The sequence below is a fragment of the Lissotriton vulgaris genome, chromosome 8 (assembly GCF_964263255.1).
Source record: "Lissotriton vulgaris chromosome 8, aLisVul1.2, whole genome shotgun sequence".
Classification (NCBI taxonomy): Eukaryota; Metazoa; Chordata; class Amphibia; order Caudata; family Salamandridae; genus Lissotriton; species Lissotriton vulgaris.
In genome coordinates, this window is record NC_141696.1 from 474786910 (window position 1) to 474809043 (window position 22134).

At 49.4% G+C, this 22134-nt stretch overlaps 1 protein-coding gene across 2 annotated transcripts in view; it reads left to right on the top strand.

Annotated features, from left to right (window-relative positions):
- The window catches only part of CDKL5 (cyclin dependent kinase like 5), a 1270306-nt gene that overhangs the window by 1094205 nt on the left and 153967 nt on the right, over positions 1-22134 (top strand). For both annotated transcript variants that reach the window (XM_086934269.1, XM_086934270.1), the window contains exon 12: positions 2631-2788. In XM_086934269.1, coding sequence (XP_086790395.1) covers positions 2631-2788 — 158 coding nt within the window. The remainder of the gene's footprint in view (positions 1-2630; positions 2789-22134) is intronic.

Below are 22134 nucleotides of genomic sequence, written 5' to 3' on the forward strand. Positions count from 1 at the left end.
CTGGGTGACTGTCTTCCTGGTCTCGGTGGGGATCCACCGGAAGATCTTGCGTAGCAAGCGCAGGATGTTGAAGCACGACGAGGAGTCGGCGTTGACTTGTCTGGTCATGGAGAGGGAGGAGTCCAGGTTTCGTGCGTGGTCTGTTGGTTTGGGTGCGCTGCCTAGGGCGGGGGGCCACCAGGAGTCGTCCCACGCGGCGGGTGAGGATCCCAGGATGAGGACTTCCGTTTTGTCTGAGTTCAGTTTCAGGCGGCTGTTCTTCATCCATTCGGCTACCTCTTTCATCCCTTCGTGAAGGTTGGCTCTGGCGGTGGCGGGGTCGTTGGTAAGGGAGAGGATCAGCTGGGTGTCGTCTCTCACTCTAGAGAGAATTTTCCTGACAATACCAAAGAAGCTAATAGTTGTGCTGAAATAATGTTAAATGTATGGTAGGTTAAGGTTGCAGAAGGATTAGCCCTTTTTTGCAGCTGATATAAACTGACATGGTAATGGGATGCAATTACCCCGCCGAGCCGGGAATTGAACCCTGGTCCCGGGCTGACCTCTGCTTCCAGGTCTGCCTCCTCTAACCAGTGAGCCACACTTCTCCACCACCTAAAGGGGACATGAGTAGGGTACTTGTATACTAAAGCTTTGTTCTGCATTAAAGTATTGAATAATCGAAATATTTCTCTCTTGTGTTTCTGAAATGTATAACATGAAAGGCAAAATTAATTAATAGATGTATTTGATGCACAAGGGGCACTTTTGTTGATTTTGATAGTGTGCTGGTTACCCCAGCCCCTTTTGAGGATATCATTCAGGGTATTCCCCACTGGTGAGGTATAATATGCTAATCGCATCAATATGGAGGGCGGTAGAACACGTTAAAAAGGGAGCAATCCAAATAAGGAAAGGGAAACAAAATAGTTTTTGCAGTATCAGGGTGTAGGAAATTGTGGCAATTTTATCTTTAAAGACGAAATGACAGTAGCCGTGTTTGGGGCATTAAAAATGTAATGAAAAAAGCTAGCAGCCATGGAGGTTTTGAAAGTACTTTTATGTGTAATTAAGAACTAATCATTTGGTGAAATGGGCTAGAACATAGTCACAGTGCCATTGGCGCTGAAGGCTACGGAGAGCCTGTTTCATTTCTAAGAGCTGCACAACAAGCCAACCACACAACTGTTTAATGGGGTTAAAAAAATCTTCTTCAAGGAACTATCTAATCAAGATCAGCAGTAATCTAGATACGTTGGTTTCCCAGAAGAGATTGAGGATCGCACTCTAGAGAGAATTTTCCTGACAATACCAAAGAAGCTAATAGTTGTGCTGAAATAATGTTAAATGTATGGTACGTTAAGGTTGCAGAAGGATTAGTCCTTTTTTGCAGCTGATGTAAACTGACATGGTAATGGGATGCAATAGAGAACTGGTGAAGCAATCACAAAAAGGTGATAGGTTTGGCATAAGAGGGAGTTTCTGCAAACAGTATTTAAAGCAGGGGCCTTAGTGTGGGTCGGGAGCAGGGTGCACATAGTAAGATAAAAGAAAGAGAAGAGATCGTAGAATCAGGATGGAAGTACTTGGGAATGACTATCAAAATTAAGATTGCAGTCACCCAGAACCAGAAATATGCTGGGTCAGAATGTTACTGCAATAACACAGTAGCTAACAAATTGTAAGCCATAACCCCAACCTTGGGTGGGGGGGGCAGTAAATCAAAAGTATATTCTAGGGAGCCCAGAGGGGTCTGTCAATCTAATTAGTGAGTTTTCAAGGGCAAAAGGGAGTTAGAGCCCAACGTAAAACATTTCAGACGATTTTAACCAGATTGGTAAGTCCCCCCTCCACGATCATGGGTGTGGTGGGCAGAAAACAAGGTGAAATTAATGGAACTATGCTGATTAATGATAACCCCACAGTTATCCTTGAACCAACTTTCAGGAGGACACACAATATCAGCATTATATAAGGGATAAAGTTCCCCTCCCATACCTTATAAGGATATAGTAAGTCACAGAGGAGTTCCATGACCATATAGAGGAACGAGGCTGGCAGGAAGCAGCGCTTAAGGAGCTCTGCCACTCCAGCTTTAGTTTCAATCAGCATTATATTGGTGAATGATTAGCAGCGCTATGGCTTGACAGCTGAGGAGGCGCTATGCCTATTATGCATGACATTGCATTTCAATGCAGTGATGCCAACCACCACACTGAAATGCGTTAGTGTAACTCCTGATGAATGGTACTTGGCAGAGCGGTACAATTCATTACAAACCCCCCAACAGGTCCCACTTAATAATCACCTAAAAAAAAGATTAAAAGTATCACCCCGTGTTTAAACAAGTCACATTCTGAAAGCACTAACTTAGTATGAGAAGCAGCAGAAGTTACGGTAAAGCAATAACTTTAGAAGAGTTTGTTAAAAGTTCAGTGACTGTTAAAGCATACGTGTAATTTGGCACACACCATGAATTTTGCTGCTCTAAACAATCACATTTTGTGCGGCATTGAAATCTGTTCTGTTGCCAGTGCAGAAAAGTCGTTCTGCAGAATGAAAGCAAACTTTTTGGAAACGTTGCAGTCAGATTATATCTTTGTTTTCAAGATGGTTCAAATATTTCAGGCCAGTGTTTCCTTGTCTCCTAGAACTTACTGAAGCTGAATCCTTCTGATCGGTTCCTGACAGAACAAAGTTTGAACCATCCTGCCTTTCAAACTCAAAGACTCTTAGATCGCTGTGGTAGTTCACCATCCAGGTCGTCCAAGCGGAAGCCCCACCACGGAGAGGGTAATTCTTCCAACAGGTCGGTGTGTTTGTATTTACCCATAATGCATTATTTCAGCTATTAATACTCAGATGGACCTTTCAACCTTTTATTTCACAGCAAGAGCAATTTTAAAGTGGCCAACGTTTTGCAGAATTCCTCTTTAGCAGCCCCAGTGTACAAATTGATTGCAAAAATGGAGAACCTGGTACATCTAATCTGCTAGTTTGTCTGCCTAACTTTAATTTCTGTACCTGGCCTTCAGATGTATCTTTGATTGCACAACGCTAATGCGTTGGCTGTTATTACTTTATTATATGTCTATTATTGTTTTTAATACACAGAGTTTTTTTCGACCTGCTCAATTGCACATTGTGCAGGTGGAATGGTGCAAAAGTAAAATAGGCTCACGCAAATTGCGATACATATACACAAATATACCTGCACGTGCATATCTGTCCCCATTCAAAATGTATGCTTGAGGCAAGACTGCCACTTTGGCAGCCACAAGTTTGTTTACGTCTCTCAGTCATAGAGTGATGCACATTGGACACAGATCTGCAGCTGCCACAGTCCCCTTTATCCCAAGGGAGTCTATAATGAGCTTGATTTGGAATGCTTAACAGCAAATGTTATATATGTGGAATAGATCATATTAAGTATTGATTGGTGTTTAACTTGGGAAATCGATTCAAAATGTAATGTATATTTCCTATGTCACTAGGCCGCTGGAGCGAGATCGCCCCCCCTTTTTTTTGTGTTCATCTTATATCACTTTTGGAGGTAACAGGATGTACCCCACTTACTGGTTCTCCACCTTTCTGTGTTTATTCATGGTACAATGTGATGGTTGGTTAAAATTGGCATTGCCTCTCCGGTTGGGCGGGCAGACTGGGTGGGGGTGGTGGGAGGGCATTGTTTTTTTTATTGCTTTGCACTGAGAGCACAACAGATATGCACATGGTTACACCTAGCAAACATGTTTACATGCAATTCACCAGGTTATATCTTAGACTTCCGCCATGGCCCATATAGGGTCATTCGGGCCCCTCTGGTGTTACGTTCACTACATGGAATGTTTGGGGTCTAAACGATAATCGCAAGAGACGACAAGTCACCCACTATTTACTCAGACACAGGGTTGAAGTGGCTTTTGTGCAGGAGACCCACCTTTCCCCTGGGGACCCTGTCCGCTTTGCTGCAAGCTGGGGGCCCCATAGATTTTTTGCAAATTTTAGCAAATATGCCAGGGCACCGCCATTCTTATTCACAAGCGCACCCCCTTCCACCTCCATTCTCAGACATGTGATCCCAAAGGCAGATTTGTGATAGTGGTGGGTACACTAATGAGCCATAGGATGGCAATAATTTGTGTCTACGGCCCTAATATTGATTCCCCAGATTTGTATTACTCATTGCTTTCTAAACTGATGCGGCTTGGTCCTATGCATTTGCTGATAGAGGGTGATTTTAACATCGCGCTTAATTTAACGCTAGACAGCACTTCGACCGCACCCCACCCCAAGCCCCGAGCACGGAAGGCCTTGAAATCCATGTGCGATCAGGTATCCTTATCGGACATGGGTCGAGCTCTCGACCCGGGTTACATGGTTTACACCCACTACACTATCCCTCACAACACATGGACTAGGATCGACTACTGGCTCGCCACCCCTGAAATTTCCGGCTGGTTTGAAGGTCTTCGGACTCTCTCCCGAACTTAATCTGACTCCTCCCCTGTCCTACTGTCCCTAATAGTTCCCCGCCCGGAAGGGTTCGAGAGGCAGTGGCGCTTCCCCAATCGCACGCTAGAAGATGAGGTTTTCAGGCAGGAAATACGGGACACAATAGAAGACTACTTTAACATAAACACAGGTTCAGTGGACTCCCAGGCGGTGCTGCGGGAGGGGTTTAAGGCTTATATGCGGGGTGTGTCATCTCCAAGAATGCCGGAGTCCTGAAAGATTTGCGTGGGTCCCTAGCCCGCCTGGAGAAAGAGATTGGGGCTCTCAACGAGAGAATGGTTCAGACCGCGAACCCCGACTTCGACAAGCAAAGGGCGTCTCCACTCCTAGAATACAGGGAAGTTGCAGAGAGGGAGATCCTCTTTATGGGGCAATACCATAATGCCAAGGTCTACGGGGAAGGAGACCGCACGGGACGGGTACTAGCCCAAATGATTAGGCTCCAGTATGCGAAGGCATACATCACCAAGCTATAATCTTCAGACGGCCTGAAAACCTCGGACCCTCTAGAAATTCAGAGCGAATTCCTTTCCTATTTTAAAACATTGTACACCTCTAGACTTGGACAGGATCGTACAGACCAAGAGTCTTACCTTTCAGAAATCGCTCTGGTGTACCTTGAAAAATTCATGCACAACTTCTTAGCGGTACCCATATCAGAGGACAGCATTGATGAGGCTATCTCCACCCTTAACCCCTCTACTGCCCCTGGGCTTGACGGTTTTACGGGCGAGTTCTATAAGGCGTAGAAGGATATACTGATCCCTTGTTTATTAGAGGTCTATGCGGAAGCGCTGGAAAGACAGGTCCCCCCCCCACTCTCCGTGAAGCAGTCATAATATTGCTTCCTAAACCCGTCAAGGATCCACTATTGTGTGGCTCATACAGACCTTTGTCGCTGTTAAATCTCGATGACAAGATACTGGCTAAGGCGCTCGCTTGTCGCCTCTCCTTATTAATGGAATCTATAATATCCCCTGCACAGTCTGGATTTGTGCCCCACCGTTCTACCTCCCTCAACTTAGGCACTTTATTTAATACCCTTTACAGAATAAATCCAGATGTCCCGGCTGCGGCAATCCTTCTGGACACGGAGAAGGCTTTCGATTCCTTAGAATGGCCTTTTTATTGTCTATAATGCAGCGCATGGGGATGCCCAATGGGTTTATCGCTACTACGGCCCTATTGTATAGTCAACTCACTGCCAGGCTCCGGCTAAATGGTACCCTCTCAGCACCCTTTTCTATATCGAGCGGAACGCGACAAGGCTGCCCATTATCACCGCTGCTGTTTATTCTTGCTATGGACCCCCTGATCAGGCATTTTCAAGAAAAACACCTCCAACGAGGGTTACAATTCAACACAGGACTCCTATTGGTTTCCTTGTATGCGGATTATACCATTTTATATGTTTGTGAGCCGCAGGTAAACCTAGACCCCCTCATTAGGGAAATTCTCAGATTTGGTAAATTTTCCAGGCTAGGCATTAACTGGTATAAGTCGGTGATTTTTCCCCTCACAGTTAGCACAACACGTTATGACTTGGAGTTCCCCCTGGAATGGTACTCTGACTCTGTGAAATATCTGGGCATACATGTTCACCTAGAGTCAGATCAGATAATTAGGAGTAACTACGGGGTGGCCATCTCCAAATTAGTTTGCTCAGACGTGAGTCCCTTGCTCACTTTGCCACTGGATTCAAGCAAGCCGGGCTGAAGACGGCTGGAATGCCAGAAACCGGTCCTCGGAAGCTTGTTTCCGGTCCAGGGAAGACATGGCTTGGCAGTTCGGGCTGGACTGTTCCCATGAGGCACAGGGTCAGACTGATTTGCATATAGCCATGTCTGAACTGGGGTGGCAGAGTGGGCTAAAGAACGGTGATGGATTAAACCCAGATCTTTTGACTGGGTGTGAGTGTTTGATTAATTCAGATGCTCCGTCCATCACAACCCCCTTTTTGTACCGCTTTTGGCCGCCATAAGTGTGGCAGGGTATGCTCAGACGTGAGTCCCTTGCTCACTTTGCCACTGGATTCAAGCAAGCCGGGCTGAAGACGGCTGGAATGCCAGAAACCGGTCCTCGGATGCTTGTTTCCGGTCCAGGGAAGACATGGCTTGGCAGTTCGGGCTGGACTGTTCCCATGAGGCACAGGGTCAGACTGATTTGCATATAGCCATGTCTGAACTGGGGTGGCAGAGTGGGCTAAAGAACGGTGATGGATTAAACCCAGATCTTTTGACTGGGTGTGAGTGTTTGATTGATTCAGATGCTCCGTCCATCACAACCCCCTTTTTGTACCGCATCTCCAAATTAGAATCACAAATCGACACATGGCTTAAACTCCCGCTATCCATGGCGGGGAGGGTTGCCCTCAAAAAGATGAACGTTCTTCCGAAATTTTTATACTTATTCCTGAACATACCAATTACACCCCCAAACAGGTTTTTCAACACGCTTCGCTCCCTTTTACTCAAACTAGTGTGGGGAAACAGAAAACCCAGGGTGCGCTGGCAGGTGATGACACTTCCCTGCAACAGAGGGTGGTACGGAGTCCCATATATGCAGGTGTATTTTCTGGCGCACAGTGCAGCTTTGCACAAACATGGTACCACCCGGACGCCAGGATCCCCTTCCTGCGGCCGGAAGCAGACTTTGTTCTCCCGTTGACACCCCCCTTCTTTTTCTCTTGCCACATCACTCTCCCCCCTCCCCCTCTCTTCTCCCCGCAATACCTACTTTGTCCTTTGAACCCTCCTTGACATACTGTTAAATTTACTATTTTCAGTAATCATCCTTGTTCCGGGAACTTGCTTCTCTTTCTCTATCACCGTCTATATGTACCTCTAATCACTATGTTCCATAAATTACCCCCTGTATTTTTTATTGGTTTGAGCACCTGTATAACCCGTTTTGGTTCAACTGCCATGATTGTTTTTATTATGTACTTTCATTGCTGATGTAAAGCGCTCTGATACCCTCGGGTGGAGCTAGCGCTATATAAAACCTTCAAAATAAATAAATAAATAAAAAATAGAGACATTCAGCCGGTCTCGACCACTAGTTGGGTCTGGGTTAAACTGGGTCGCATCACAAACACTCAGACACTCTACTCCTCAGCGCTCCCACTACCTAATGCTAAATGGCTTCCCATCACTGCTGACAGACTAGTTCAGAGAACCTGCGCTAAATTTCATATTGCTAAAATTGGTGATTTGTATCCCGGGGGCCACATCTTTGACCCAGACGATGAGTCCATGTTTCCAAACACTACATTTCTGGACAGGTTTGTCCTATTGAGGTTACGCTCCGCATTGTGGGCCACACTCCCGGAATATCCACTTGAACCTGCATCCTTCCCTCCCCTCACGATAGCGATAGACAGCAGTAGAGGAATCCACATCATATCCCAACTCTACAAGGCATGTGCTGACATTATTCCAGTTGATGATGATAAGATACGCAGCGCCTGGGAGTTGGACCTGGGCAACCCTATAACTGACGACCAGTGGGCCACCTGTTGCCCAGTTACAAACAATGTCTCCCTTAACAGCCGCCACAAGCTGATCCATTTCAAATTCCTATGAAGAATGTACATCACCCCTGCCAAAATGCACAGGATAGATCCCACTAGATCATATAGTTGTCGGAGATGTGGCCCCCCATCATGCCGACTTTGCTCACCTAGAATGGACATGCCCAGGCATACAGACTTTCTGGAAAGGCACGCATGAAACGCTCAGCAGTATGATTAAGATGCCAATAGTACCTGTACGGGAGATTGCCTTATTGGGTTATGTAGTCCAATTTCCTAGTAAAATTCGTAGGTTTGATGCTATCTGCCTCCTGTTGCCTAAGAGAGAAATAGCTTTACACTGGGGGAGTAATCAGTCTCCCAGGGTTAAGAGCTGGATCCATAGCATAGCATCCTGCTCTATGAAGAGTGAGCTCTATGCCGCCACGGTCCCTCCTTCCTCGAGACCTAAAGATATCTGGGGTCCCTTCAGAGCCTACCTAGTCGCTCAGCAGACAGATCCCTCCTCACCACAAGAGCAAGGAGTTGCCCCGACAGGAGTGGGATAGGCGGACATGGGAGAAACACACCGATTGATGCACCAACTACGCCTAACAGAATCCTGGTTAGAGGGCTGAGCCAGGGGGGATTGAGGGGTGGATGAGTTAGCCAGGGGTGAGAGGTGAACTCTAGTTGAGGCTTCGCCACTTGAGCTGGGCCGTATAAAAACCTAGTGCATCTATGTACGTTTGAATTTGAATCCTTATCTGTATCGATGAGTCAACCATGTAAATATAACCATGTAATTGTGCAAATGCCTTTTTTCAATATTCCCACAAGACGTGACTACCCTCCATTTTGAAGTGTCAGAAAAAAACAATTACTCATTGAGCTCCTTGAGATTTATGACAAGCTTCTATCTTTTGTCCCTTTTCTCCACAAGAGAAAGGTTGGTTAAGAAATCCCTTTGGTGGACATAGCACCCAGTATTTTTATTTTTTTGCCTGGGCTGTCACCTCCTGGGCAATCTGTTGTCTCTATAATGCTGAAAACACTATGGGTGCTCCCCCTGCATTGGCAAACTCAGCTTTATGTTGCTGCCGCCTTTATTTGCACCTCTTGACAGGAAAAATCAGCTGAAACATGATTGGTCTTGCCATTGTCCTTTTCATGATGTTTGATCCCTTTGAGGGCCTTGGTATGGGGATCAGCCAGTAGAGCGACCTCTGCCATGCCTGGTCCTACTTGTCCAAAGACCGAAATGGACTTGCCTAATTCCTTTCAAAATGGTTTTCCTAAAAGGCTTCTGTGGGCCACAGGTGCTGCTTCTGAGTTGACGAGGTCACCAGCTTTGGATCTACTTTGATGAGAAGTGACCTGCACCTTTCAGTGGAGATAGCAGATTTTGCACTGACCACAAAGATCTCCATTCTCTGAGCCCATCCAGTGAGGACTTCTGGGAAGATCAGCTTACCGGACTCACCCACCAAATCAAAGATTTTCGTTAATGGGCCATAAATGTCAAGACCTCTCTATGCCCTTCTTAGAGTCTTTGATGAGCTTGGCTAGAAAGTTGCCATGTGTCAATCTATTTCTGGTGCAAAGGCAACTCTTCCTTATAAAATGTTGATCTTGGGAATTTAGCCCGCAGCCGGCCACAAACTTCTTTGTCGAATGGTTTTATAAGGAGGCTTCCCACATATTTTGCAACCTTTTCTCCCTGGGACCATTCCACCAAGCTGGAGTGATTTCTGTTTTCAGGTTTGAGCATCTTTGATGGTAGCTTGGCTATGCTTGTGTCGTTTGTGGCCAGGTGTCAGATGCCAAGGTCTCGAATCACATGTTTCTATATCCGAGTCTCCAATTGATTCATCTGCATGAGTCCTGTCATCTGCCTGGATAGGGACCACCTGGGGTGGATCATATTTTGTGGTGACACTGTCGGTGGAGCATCTCACTGTTGGCTCACCTAGGAAGTCCGACTGAGCTGGAGTTAGGGTGAATTGAGCCAAGAAAGCCTCCTTAAGCCTATCATAGGTATCCATGATATTGGCATGCTCCATTTTTCATTTTGTCTCTCAACTTGGCAGAAATCTTTCGCTGCAGCGTCTAGGGTTCGAAGGTCCCCAGAAGGAACCCTAAAGCTTTGCTCCAGCTGAGGGGTTCAGATTAGCAAGCTTCCAGCTGGAGTAGTTGCTTCTCAAGTGGCAATAGCGTGTCACTCACTGCCCTCTTTGCCAAGGTTTCTACTGAATCTGAAAGCCCTTGATCCCTTGGAATGGATTCTTCCACGTCCTTTTCTAGGCACATGTTATCACTGCTTCTCTGCATCTTGAGAAGAGTAAGATATCCTTAAAGAACTGTGGCAAAATAACTGTCATGCTGTTAGGGAGATATTTACAATTTGTCAAGTTGTAATAGCAAAGCTGCAAAGTGTTCAGCGATTTACAAAACCCCTTCTTGCTGTCTGCGTTCTGTGACCGCATTGTGGGGTTGACAGTATCAGCGAGGGTTTGGCAGTGCGTGCACTCTCTAATGCCACCGACTGGTGGGAGGACATTACTGCACCTCAGACCACAGGATAGCCCTACTGAGCCAGTAAAATGCTATATATGTAGAAAAGTACAATAATAATGTTATACGAAAGTACAATAATAATGTTATACGAAAAACGACACTTAGGGGCCGATTATGATAGCGGATAATCCGCATCCTCCGGGCCGGCGGAAGCCACCGCCGGCCCGAAGGATGCGGATTATCCGCTGCGGACTGAGAAAAGACCCCCCGCCAGATTAGGATGGCTGGGGCATCTTTTTTCAGTCCGCCGCTTTTCCGCCGCGGTTGCCTTCCGACCGCGGCGGAAAAGCTCTAACATGGCTGGCGGTGTCTATCAGACACCGCCAGCCATATTAGGATGGCGGCGCTCCTATGTCTTTCCACAGCGGCATTTCCGCTGTGGAAAGGCATACAGTGTTTTCTTCGGGGGGCCGTTGCGGGCCCCCAGGGGTGAAGGGGGTGTGGGGGGTGCACATGGGGGTACCTTTGGTACCCCCCTGCCTTTGAGTACACGAAGCGGCAGGCACCACGCGGTGCCTGCAGCTTCGGGCATGCAAAGGTAAACATGCCTTTTTTAATATTGCGGCGTGTGCTGCTTCAAGCAGCACCCGCCTCAATGTTAAAAATACAGGATTGGACCGCCAGGGTGGCGGTCACATCCTAATAAGCACGGAGGGACCGACGCTGCCCCTGCGGACGGTCCCTCCTCCTCTGGAGTGGCGGACTGACGCAGGTCCGTCCGCCATCCTAATAGGCCCCTAAATCTGCTGCTGGAGCACCATACAAAAAGGGCATTCAGGATGTTGTCGTGGACTTTAAAGGACATGTTATTACGTGATTGGTTGTTTGAAACTATTGCATTTTCTCTAGGGTTCATTGGAAATATATATTTTGAGCTAGAATGTTTTAGGACTGATTTTGAAATAAATGCGAAGGAAGAAAGCATAATCCTTGCCTGCTGTCCTGACATAAATGTGAAATGGATTTATCTTTGTCTCCGCAGGCCAATGGGAAACCAATGAGTTCTAAAGCAGTGGGTGCAGTACCGCTGTTTTACTTTTTATAAAAGGCTGGCCCATGACAGCAAGTGCCCACCTTGGGCTGCTGTTCTGACCCTCATCTCTTGTTGCAATTCCCCATTGTGATCCTGGCCCTCTGTGAAGAAAAATGCACGGGTTGGCACAGCTATAGCCTACAGCACTGTTGTGTGCACAGTCGGAGCCGTGCTGGACTTCTCTCTGCATACCCTGATACCAAAAGCAAAATGGTACCTACAGCATCATCACACTGGTGCAGGGCACCTGCACTAACATCCTGTGTGTTGTTTCTTTCTAGCCTGCTGCACAGTCTATTTGCAAGAAGGATCAATGCTTTGTTCTTTTGAGAGAGAGAGAAAGTCTGCAAAACCCACCAAACTCCATCAATTGCTCAGTGGTTGCATTTTCTTGTCTCAACTTATGTGGTGGTACTTGCATGTCAGCTGCTGGCACCAGTGGATAGTTAAGGGGCAGTACCAGCTTTGTCCTCCTATAGTTTTCTTAATAGGAAATAGGAGGAAAGCTGCCAGGCACACGATATGCAGGCAGTCAATGCATTTTTGAGGGGTTGGAGGCAGTAACCAGTTCTAATAACTTTGAACGTAAAGTCGAGCCCTAGCTCCACCGACCCTGGAGAGGGTGGTTTGTTGATAGTCTCCATCCCCTTTTGAATGGCAGCAATATTGTCCTCAACATACTGTTATCAGTCATTAGTACAATTTACACTTTGATTTAATATTCCAAGATAGTAATCAATGGATGTGGCCTTCTAACCTCATACAAGTATATAAACCTTCTTAAGATTGTGAAGAGGAATAAAGTGCCCATTCAAACTTTTTAGTGCAAGCGCCTGGGTGGAAGGGCACCCGCATAGTGGGGATCTACCCTGTTCCACCTCTATGCAGTCTGGCATCAATGAGAAGCAAACTGCAGTCCGCAGCAGTGAATCTGAGTTTGAGCCACCAGACAACGGTGCTGCTGTTCTTTGAATCTTCTTTGCTTTCTGGAATTTCACTTTTCTTTGGGTTACACCTGAGCTCCCCTGTCCACCTATTGGCCTACACTCACTTACTGGTGTGCATGTTAAAGCTATATGTTTACCCACAATGTAGTTGGCATTTGGATCAGCTACCATATTTCTGGATATGCGCATACAGAAGATGCTGACATACAACCATCACACATGCTGCCTCCAAGAAATGTTTCTTACATACAAATAGTTGTCACGTGCTTTCCTTTTGCACATATCCGATGACAATAGTTAAGCTCGATGATCACACCTGTTGAACTTGGGTACAATTATACCAAATGTAGAAACACTGCTCAGGAGCACTTGCGTATCCAATGGCACCTGTTTTCTATGAGGTGGTCAATGTCAAATGTATAATTCCCTTTTAGGTGCATAAATTAACACACACTCCACATCTGCTCACATACATCAAACCAGAAGCAACGATGGCAAAAACTAACAAGATATCGAAACACTTATAGGTACAATTTAATAAGAATTTCTTTTTTTATTAAAAAACATCAGTTTAAAAATATGAATCTTACAGAATTCATAATATAAGAATCGTAAAGGACTCAAAGAGGCAATCACATTTGTCATCAATTGCATTAATTTGTATAAATACAAAACTCAACATAGTGGAAAACATTAATTCTTGTCAGAATGTAGTTCCGTACAATACAAATTTAACAAGAAAACAAAGTGTTGACGTGTTTCGGGGGTTAAAAACAGTGGAATTCCGGGGCGTGGCTACGACAGCCGGCATGGCGGACGTGGCTTAGTGGAGCTCCGTCCCGTCGCCACTCTCCTGCCTCAATTATCCTGCCTTTCCCCCCTGCCTCAACCTCCCCAGCGATAAGAAGGGTGTCGGAAGATCTCTGACGGCCGCCCTGAAAGTTCTGGCTGTGTCAGAGGTGGTGTGGCCGCGCAGCGGGTCCCGGAGGTGGTGAGGCCTGCGCCGCCTACAGAAGCCGGGACCTCCATTTTGGAGGTGCCCGTGGGACGCGACGAGAGTCGGCGGCCGGTCGGGCCGAGCGAGGGTGCGGCCCGCCTCTGCACCCGGGACATCGGGGGGAGCATTGGTGCCTGTGGACAGCCTCGTCGGCTCTGGCGCAGCACTGGAGGCCTGGAGCGGGGCCTGGAGGCTGGGACCGGCGGGGCCTGGCCCGAGTGGAGGGCCCAATACACAGCATTGCCCTGGACCGAGGTAACCTGCGCTGGGCATACGCTTTTTGGATTCAGTGACATTGGGGTTGCGAGGCTGGTTCTGGGGCTCGGCGGTCAAGTTGGGCCGCGGTGGGTTGGGCTGCTACGACGCACGTGGCTCGTGCTTATCGTTCCCTGGCTGGTGCTTCCTGGGCATCGGTGGTTGGGTCGGGCCACGGCGTACCAGTCTGGGGGGACCCCCCCTGCCTATACTGCGAACAAGCTCGATGCCTCATTGTCCCTGTGCAATACATACTGGGGAAGCGGGGGGACTCCGGACTCGGGAGTGGCCTTGGCATTTCAGTACCCAGCCTGCAGTGAAGACGCGGACCGTACCTGGGGGTGTGGTGGGACTACACAAGTCCGAGAGTCACGGCTGCTGGTGGATGGCGTAGACGAACTGCCTCCTTGCTTTCCGTATCCATAAGGCTGGTGTGCTGGGGGAATTGAGGCGGGGGCCTCGGTGCGACGACTGGAGGAGAGGGGCCCCCTCGAGTGGAGGGAGTGTCACTGCAGGGCCCACGAAGAGGCGTCTTCGCAACTTTGTCCCCACCGATCACCAATCATGACCAGAGGCGGGAGCGGAGCCTCAAAACAGGCCACTCTTGACAAATTCACCGGCGCGGGGGGCACAGCGGGAGCCTCCGGGGGCCCCCTAACCCAGGGGCCAGATAATGCAACGCTCTTGGCGGCCATCACCCAGTCCAGGGACACTCTTGACGCAAAGATAGGGGCTGTTGGTGCAGATGTTACCCTACTGTGCCAAGACTTACGCAACGCGGTGGCCCGAATCACGGAGGCTGAAACACGGATCACTGGAGTGGAGGATGATGTCGTGACTTTAAAAAAGAAGGTTGCTGCCATGGAAGGTATTCAGAAGGGTCTGGCACTCAGAGTGGAGGATGCAGAGGGGCGGGCTTGGCGCAACAAACTATGCTTTGTTGGCTTTTCAGAAGACTGCGAGAAAGGAGATATGGAGGCCTTCCTCACACGCTGGTTGGAGGGCTGGCTGCCGTCGGAGTCCCTATCCCGCTTTTTCGTCATCGAGAGGGCCCATAGGGCGCTGGCTCCTAAGCCACCAGTCGGGGAGCGGCCACGAGCGGTGATCGCCAAGCTGCTTAATTATCACGACCGGGACGCTATCCTTAAACAGTCTTGTTTGAAGGAACCGCTCATGTGTGAGAATCAACGGATCCTAATATTCCCGGACTACACAAAGCTAGTACAAGGCCAAAGACAATCCTTCGCGGACGCCAGGGCTCGCCTGAGAGGTCTCAAGATCCAATATGCCCTGCTCTATCCAGCCCGCTTGCGGGTGATCTATCAGTCCCGCACTCTCTTCTTCAACTCTCCGGAGGAAGTATTCAACTGGACTGATGAGACGGTTCGGGTCATGCCGCACACTCCGCCGGCCCGGGATTCAGACTCATCCTCTTCGACGGTGCCGAAGCAAACACATAGACGATCTCAAAGCAGAAGCAACTGGAGGTCCCGATCCACTAAACGATCCCCCGCCAAAAAGGCTGCAGCGGAGGGGTCCGCTCCGCCGGACCATCAAACTGTGGACTCGTGAATGGGGGTGACTCTCTTCATGGTGCTGTGAGGTGAGATTGAGGGGTGGCCCTGCGCTACCCAGCAAGGGTAGCTGGCGTCTTCATCACATACCGACATTACAGGACAAAAATATGGATTTTGATATGGGATGTTGGGTGAAGGGGGGTGGGGGGGGAGACTGCAGGGCGGACATTCGCCTCAGGGTATCAGTAGTCCGGGGTCTCACAAGTGTTAGTCGACCCCTTAAGGGTCTAATTTGGGGTTGTGGGGTTGGAATATGGGGATCCATTGGAGTGGACGGCCTCTGCACCGCGACAGGTACTTCACTGTTATTGAGGTATAGGGGGGGGGGGGGTGGAGGGGGTTCAAGAAATGTGTTTGGCCCAGGTTTGGGAAGGGGCTTTCGGGGACAGCGGGTGTTTGGGGTGTTCGGGAGTAGTTCATTGTTACACGATGGTCCAGCTGGTTCGATTGCTTAGGTACAGGCAGCCTCACTCCTATAGGCCCAGGCGACTATACACGTGCACTAATGATGGCGGAAAGAGGCCCAGCTCCGGAGCTCCCCAGGGTGGCGCTGCGAATAGTGAGCTGGAATGTTAGGGGCATACTTGATAAAATTAAGAGGGGTGCTGTGCTGAGGCAGGGGAAGAAGGAGAAGGGAGATGTCCTTTTGTTACGAGAAACCCTTCTCCTGGGTACCAAGACCCTTAGTTTGCAGCGATTTGGCTATCACCAGGTGTACCACGCAGGGTTCGTCAGAGGGTCACGGGGTGTTGCGGTTTTGATTCATCGGAGGGTGTCATACGTGCACTCTACACAGTGGATCGATGCCCAGGGTAGATATGTGTTTGTTCAGGGTACGATTGATGGTGAGCCGGTAGTTTTTGGCAGTGTGTATACACCCCCCCCCCCCCACTGCAGTGGTCCCTGGTGGAGAAAATATTCGCTGTTTGGTCTGAGATCCCGGATGCCATGGCGGTAGTGGGAGGGGACTGGAATGATGTGATGGATGGTACGTTAGACCGTTTTAGACCGAGTGGTGGGCTGCCGCCGACTGCGTCGACAAAGTTGTGTGATATGGTGCGGAGTTTGGGTTGGACGGATGCCTGGCGCTATCAACACCCACGCAATAGGGAATATACTTATGTCTCAGCAGTGCATGGCTCCTTCTCCCGCTTGGACTACCTGTTTGTTCCCTGCCCGACGATAGGAAGGGTAGAAACGACGACCATATTACCGCGCGGGCTCTCCGATCACTCTCCCGTAGTCATAGTTATCCGTCTGGACAGGAGACGGCAGCCGTTTCGATGGCGCCTCTCCACCTGGCACCTTCAGCAAGATGACTATCAATCCCATATGCGGGAAGCGATAGCCCACTACTGGTCAGATAATGAGGGATTGGGAGTGGATGACATGACCCTTTGGGAAGCATTGAAGCCCACACTCCGGGGAGTAGACGCAGCCTGGTGTGCTGGGGCACGTAAGTTGCGCGGAGTCGAGCTTGAGAGGGCTGCGGACCGTGTGCGTGCTCTGGAGAGCTCTTGTGCAGAAATCGGAGAGGAGGAAGATGTTCTGCGGCTACTGCAGGCGCAGCGAGACGCTGCCTCCCTGCAGCTAGAGGAATCACGTCAGGCATGGCTTGCGACACAGAGCAGAATCTACCAGTGGGGGGACAAGTCGGGCACAATGATATACAGACTGTGCCAAGGCACACTTCAGGCGCCGGTGCTGCCAGCACTGCGGGATGGGGCCGGTATCTCCCTATCAGACCCTAAGGCGATTGCTGACAGCTTCGCATGCTACTTTGCGGATCAATACTCCCCCAGGGAATCCCTTCCGGCGGCGGAGGTTGACAAGTTTTTGGCGGATCTCCCGCCCCGTGGGGTCTCTAATGATGAGCGTGATAGCCTTGAGCTCCCTCTGACTGCAGAGGAACTGGGAACAGCCTTGGGAGAGTTAAACGCAGGAAGGCCCCCGGGCCTAACGGGTTCCCATGCGAGTTCTTTTGGAAATATCATACTCAGCTGGGGGCACCTTATAAGAGAGCATTGGAGGCTGCGAGGGAGGCGGGCCGCTTGCTGGGAGACTGGAGGCACGCAGAGATAGTGGTCTTCTGCAAGCCGGGGAGACCCCCAGACCGCCATGAATCCTATCGCCTTATCTCATTACTGAATACTGAAGCAAAGAAACTCGCCAAGGCTCTAGCCAATCGCCTCCTCCCGCTGATCACCAACCTGGTCCACCCGGACCAGGCTGGGTTTATGCCCCACAGTGCCACTAGGCATAACATCAGACGAGCCCAAGTGGCACTGGAAATGATGAAAGCTACTGGAGCCCAGGCGGCGTTGCTGCTAGCGGATATAGATCGGGCGTTCGATTTCCTGAGTTGGGTCTACCTGCAGGCGCTTCTGCCACGGCTAAATCTTGGACCCCACTTTCTTTCCTACGTTCGGCTGCTATACACTGACCTGACGGCGTCGGTTAGGGTGGCGGGTGCTGCCTCAGAGACCTTCCCCATTGGGCGGGGTACCCGACAGGGCTGCCCACTTTCGCCATATCTATTTGCTCTCGCCATGGAGCCACTAGCGGCGTGGGTCCACATAGATGCGCAGATGAGGGGGTTTGAGTGGGACTCTGGACCGTCGGATAGGATAGCTCTGTGTGCAGACGATGTGCTGTTCTTTCTCACTGACCTTAATAGGTCGGGCCCAAGAGTTCTTGAGATTATGAAGATATTTGGCGAGGCCTCGGGCTTTATCTTAACGTCCAGAAATCTACCTTATGGACCCTAGGGAAGGTGCGGCGCTTGGCGACTGGGCGTCGACCCTTCGGGTGGCAGCGGGGGGCCTTAAATATCTCGGGGTATTCCTGTCGGATATACCGGGAGTCTCGTGGGAACGCAATGTCGTTCCAGTGTGGGACAAAGTTAGATCGGATATGAAGACGTGGTCCCGCATGCCCCTCAATATATATGGCCGCTCCGCCATATTTAAGATGGTAGCCCTCCCGCGTCTACTGTATCAACTACAAAATCACCCGTACCCTATCTCGCCGCAGTGGTTCCGCCAGGTCAATTCGGCTCTGGGTCGCTTTCTCTGGGGTGGGGGCGCCGTCCGGGTGGCGCTTCGCACCTCCTTTCTGTCCACATATTGTGGCGGACTAGCATCGTCAGATGTCCTGTCTTACTACCAAGCGTCCCACCTGCTGGTGTTAAACGAATGGTGGTATGGCGACCGCAGTGACCCGGCCTATGCCTTGGAGCGATATCTGATGGATCCAGATACCCTGCATGAGCTCCTCTACTCGGCAGCCAAAAGAAAGAAACTCCCGATGGTTACACAGGTAGTGTTTCAGGTGTGGCGGAGGGTGCTGGGACGCATGGGGTGGTGGAACACACTGACGCAGGAGACTCCCCTGTGGCACAATGGATGTTTGCCGGCTCTGGCGGCGCTGCGAGGATTCCGCGGCTGGGATGCAATAGGGATCTCGACCCTGGAACATATAATGAGGGGAACGACCCTTAAATCATTCCAGGCTTTGCGGGACGAATATGATATGCCGTCCTCCCAATTCTTTCAATATTTACAATTCAGGCACGCTATCTCCCCTGCCTTGGAGGGACTGGAGTCCCTACCGGAATTCAGCCCCCTGGAAGCCAAACTGTTCATGGGGGAACTAGAAGATAAAAAAATATCCCGCATCTATCAATCCCTGGTTACCCACTGCTCCTCCTCCCTAGACACATTGCGGTCCACTTGGGAAAGGGATGTGGGAGAATTAGATGAGGAGAGCTGGAGAGAGGCCCTGGCAGCCCCAAGGGAGACGGCTATTGCAGTACGATTACGCTTCATTCAATTTAAATACCTGCACAGGGCCTACTACACGAGAGAGCGATTGCATAAGGCTGGTCTGATTGCCTCCCCTGACTGCCTGCGGTGTGGCCGTGAAGTGGGCACGTTTGTGCATACGGTGTGGTCTTGTGGGGCATTGGAGGGGTACTGGAAGAGGGTCTGGGATTGTCTGGATGAGGTGCTGGGTTGGACGCTCCCCCGTACGTCACAGCTGGGCCTCCTACATGTTATGGAGCAGGTAGGAGGCAACATTTATAAAAGACACTTGTTAGTGTTAGGCCTGGTGGTGGCTAAAAGGGATGTGGCCCGTGCCTGGAAAAACTCTTGAGCTCCCCCGATAGAGGCCTGGAAGCAGGGATTGGACTACTGTATGAGTTTAGAACGTCCAGTGTTCGAAGCACGAGGCTGCTCTAAAAAGCATTTCAAAATTTGGAAGAGGTGGGCGGAATATAGGGGGCTGTGGCTGGAGCCGCCGACACAACAGGACGCTGTCGGTGAACAGATGCTTGATGACCCTGGCCGAGGGTAGGAGTGTACTGCCAATTTCATATAGACTGCATTACCGAATATGCTATTGATCTACTGGGAGGGTTTAGGGTATTCCAGAATTGGCCAGGCGCGCACCTGAGTAACCGCAAAGTATTATACTGCATTGGAGTATAGAAATCCAGGCAAGAAGGGCGGGCGGTAATCCCTCACAACCGCTCAAGGTTGGATCAAGACAATCCACACAAATTGCACAATAACAACAAAGCCCCTGCACTGGACAAACAACAATAATGTCTGGGTGATTTCGAGTTTCAGTAGCATAGGTCAAACGTGCACATCGAAATTTTCAAAGTAAATAGACCACATAGTGCTGAAAAAGGAGTTCAAATGATGTAAAGTTCTTGGTATAAAACACCGGTTTATTGTTCCTCTGTACTGGCCAACATGTGTTTCATCGCAGGGAAACAGACTGCGAATCTTCAGGGCCTCATAGAAAATGGACCGGAAATGGTGTTGTGGCCAAAACCCGAAAGGGCGAAGTGTGTAGAAAATAAACGTTGCTCGCATAGTTGATGGTTTCTTAATGTAGTAGAAAGGAAGCCATAACCGGGAGGAGAAGATTTGAAGCAGTAGCGCTCAAGGTAAGAAGACAGGCGGATACACCTGACTGTTTGTGTTCCCCCTCCTGTAGTTCCCGGCGCCGTTTTTCAAAGACGGTCTTTGAAAAACGGCGCCGGGAACTACAGGAGGGGGAACACAAACAGTCAGGTGTATCCGCCTGTCTTCTTACCTTGAGCGCTACTGCTTCAAATCTTTTCCTCCCGGTTATGGCTTCCTTTCTACTACATTAAGAAACCATCAACTACGCGAGCAACGTTTATTTTCTACACACTTCGCCCTTTCGGGTTTTGGCCACAACACCATTTCCGGTCCATTTTCTATGAGGCCCTGAAGATTCGCAGTCTGTTTCCCTGCGATGAAACACGTGTTGGCCAGTACAGAGGAACAATAAACCGGTATTTTATACCAAGAACTTTACATCATTTGAACTCCTTTTTCAGCACTATGTGGTCTATTTACTTTGAAAATTTCGATGTGCACGTTTGACCTATGCTACTGAAACTCGAAATCACCCAGACATTATTGTTGTTTGTCCAGTGCAGGGGCTTTGTTGTTATTGTGCATTACCGAATATGGACTGATATCATGTTGGGGTTAGGGGGGGACCCGGGTGGAGGGTAGTTACTGTGGGGCGGGGGGATTGGGGGGTTCTTTGTCAAAAATGATTAATGTTGACTTCTATTATGATTGCTAGTCTTTGTACCTTGATCTTATGCTCATGGCTCCTCCGGGGTTCGGAGTACCGTGGAATGTCTTTGCAATCTTTCATGATTTGACACTAAAGCTTGTTCTGAAAAAAAAAACAGTGGAATTCCATGAGGTAGGCCATGTAATGCCCAGTTTCTCACTGGTAATATTCATTACTCTGCGTCCTGGTCTTCCCGTTCCATTCCAGGACTTGGCACCACCAGGGGCCTCCCGGTCTCGACCCCTGCCTCGAAAGGACTGCTGAGCACCCCTGGCGGAAGGAAAGCCAAAAGCATGGCATTAACCAAAGCCACGCCCCGAGAAGGAGGTCAAACAGGAGCCACAAGCTTAAGATTTTCAGCTGACTGCTTGACCAAGTCTTCCAGCTGGGGCCCAAAAACCTTGGAACCGACAAACGGCAACTTAAGCAGGACAGACTTCTGAGAGGACTCCGCCTTCCAAGACCTCATTCAGATATCACGACGAGCAGCAATAGAAGCCCAAGAAGCAGCTGCCGCCGCATACAAATTATCAAAGGAAATGTCAGAGAGGTATCGCACCTGCCGTTCAATGAGAGCCAAGAGAGAGGAGGCATCCTCCCTGTCCTGCAATAGAAGAGCCAGGACCTAGAAATCCTTCAATAGGGACTGGACCATATAGTTGGAGTAGGTCGTAAATCAGACAGCAAAGTTGGAAGCGGCGTATGAACGCTTCACAGCTCCCTCCACCCTCTTATCAACAGTGTCAGAAGGAAGGGCATCATCTGACAGAACCATGGCCTGTGTGCAAAGGACAGCCATTAAATTATCAATCTTGACCGACTGACGGAACTCATTAGAAAAACCCTCCAATGGATAACACTCAAAAAGCGAGGGGAAACGGATTTGTCAACATCCCGCCACTGATAGGTAAGTACCTTGCGCACTGCGTCGTGCAGGGGCAAAGAGTCAGGATCAGGCTAATGATGCTGTGTGAAAAAGTCACCCTCCAGGACATTCAGCACAGTAGGACTGAAACCCAGATTGCCCTTGACATGGCCAAACAAATCAGAGAGCTCTTCTCTGGACAATATGACCACACATACAATCCTCCTCCTTGGGGTCCACAACATCAGGCAAG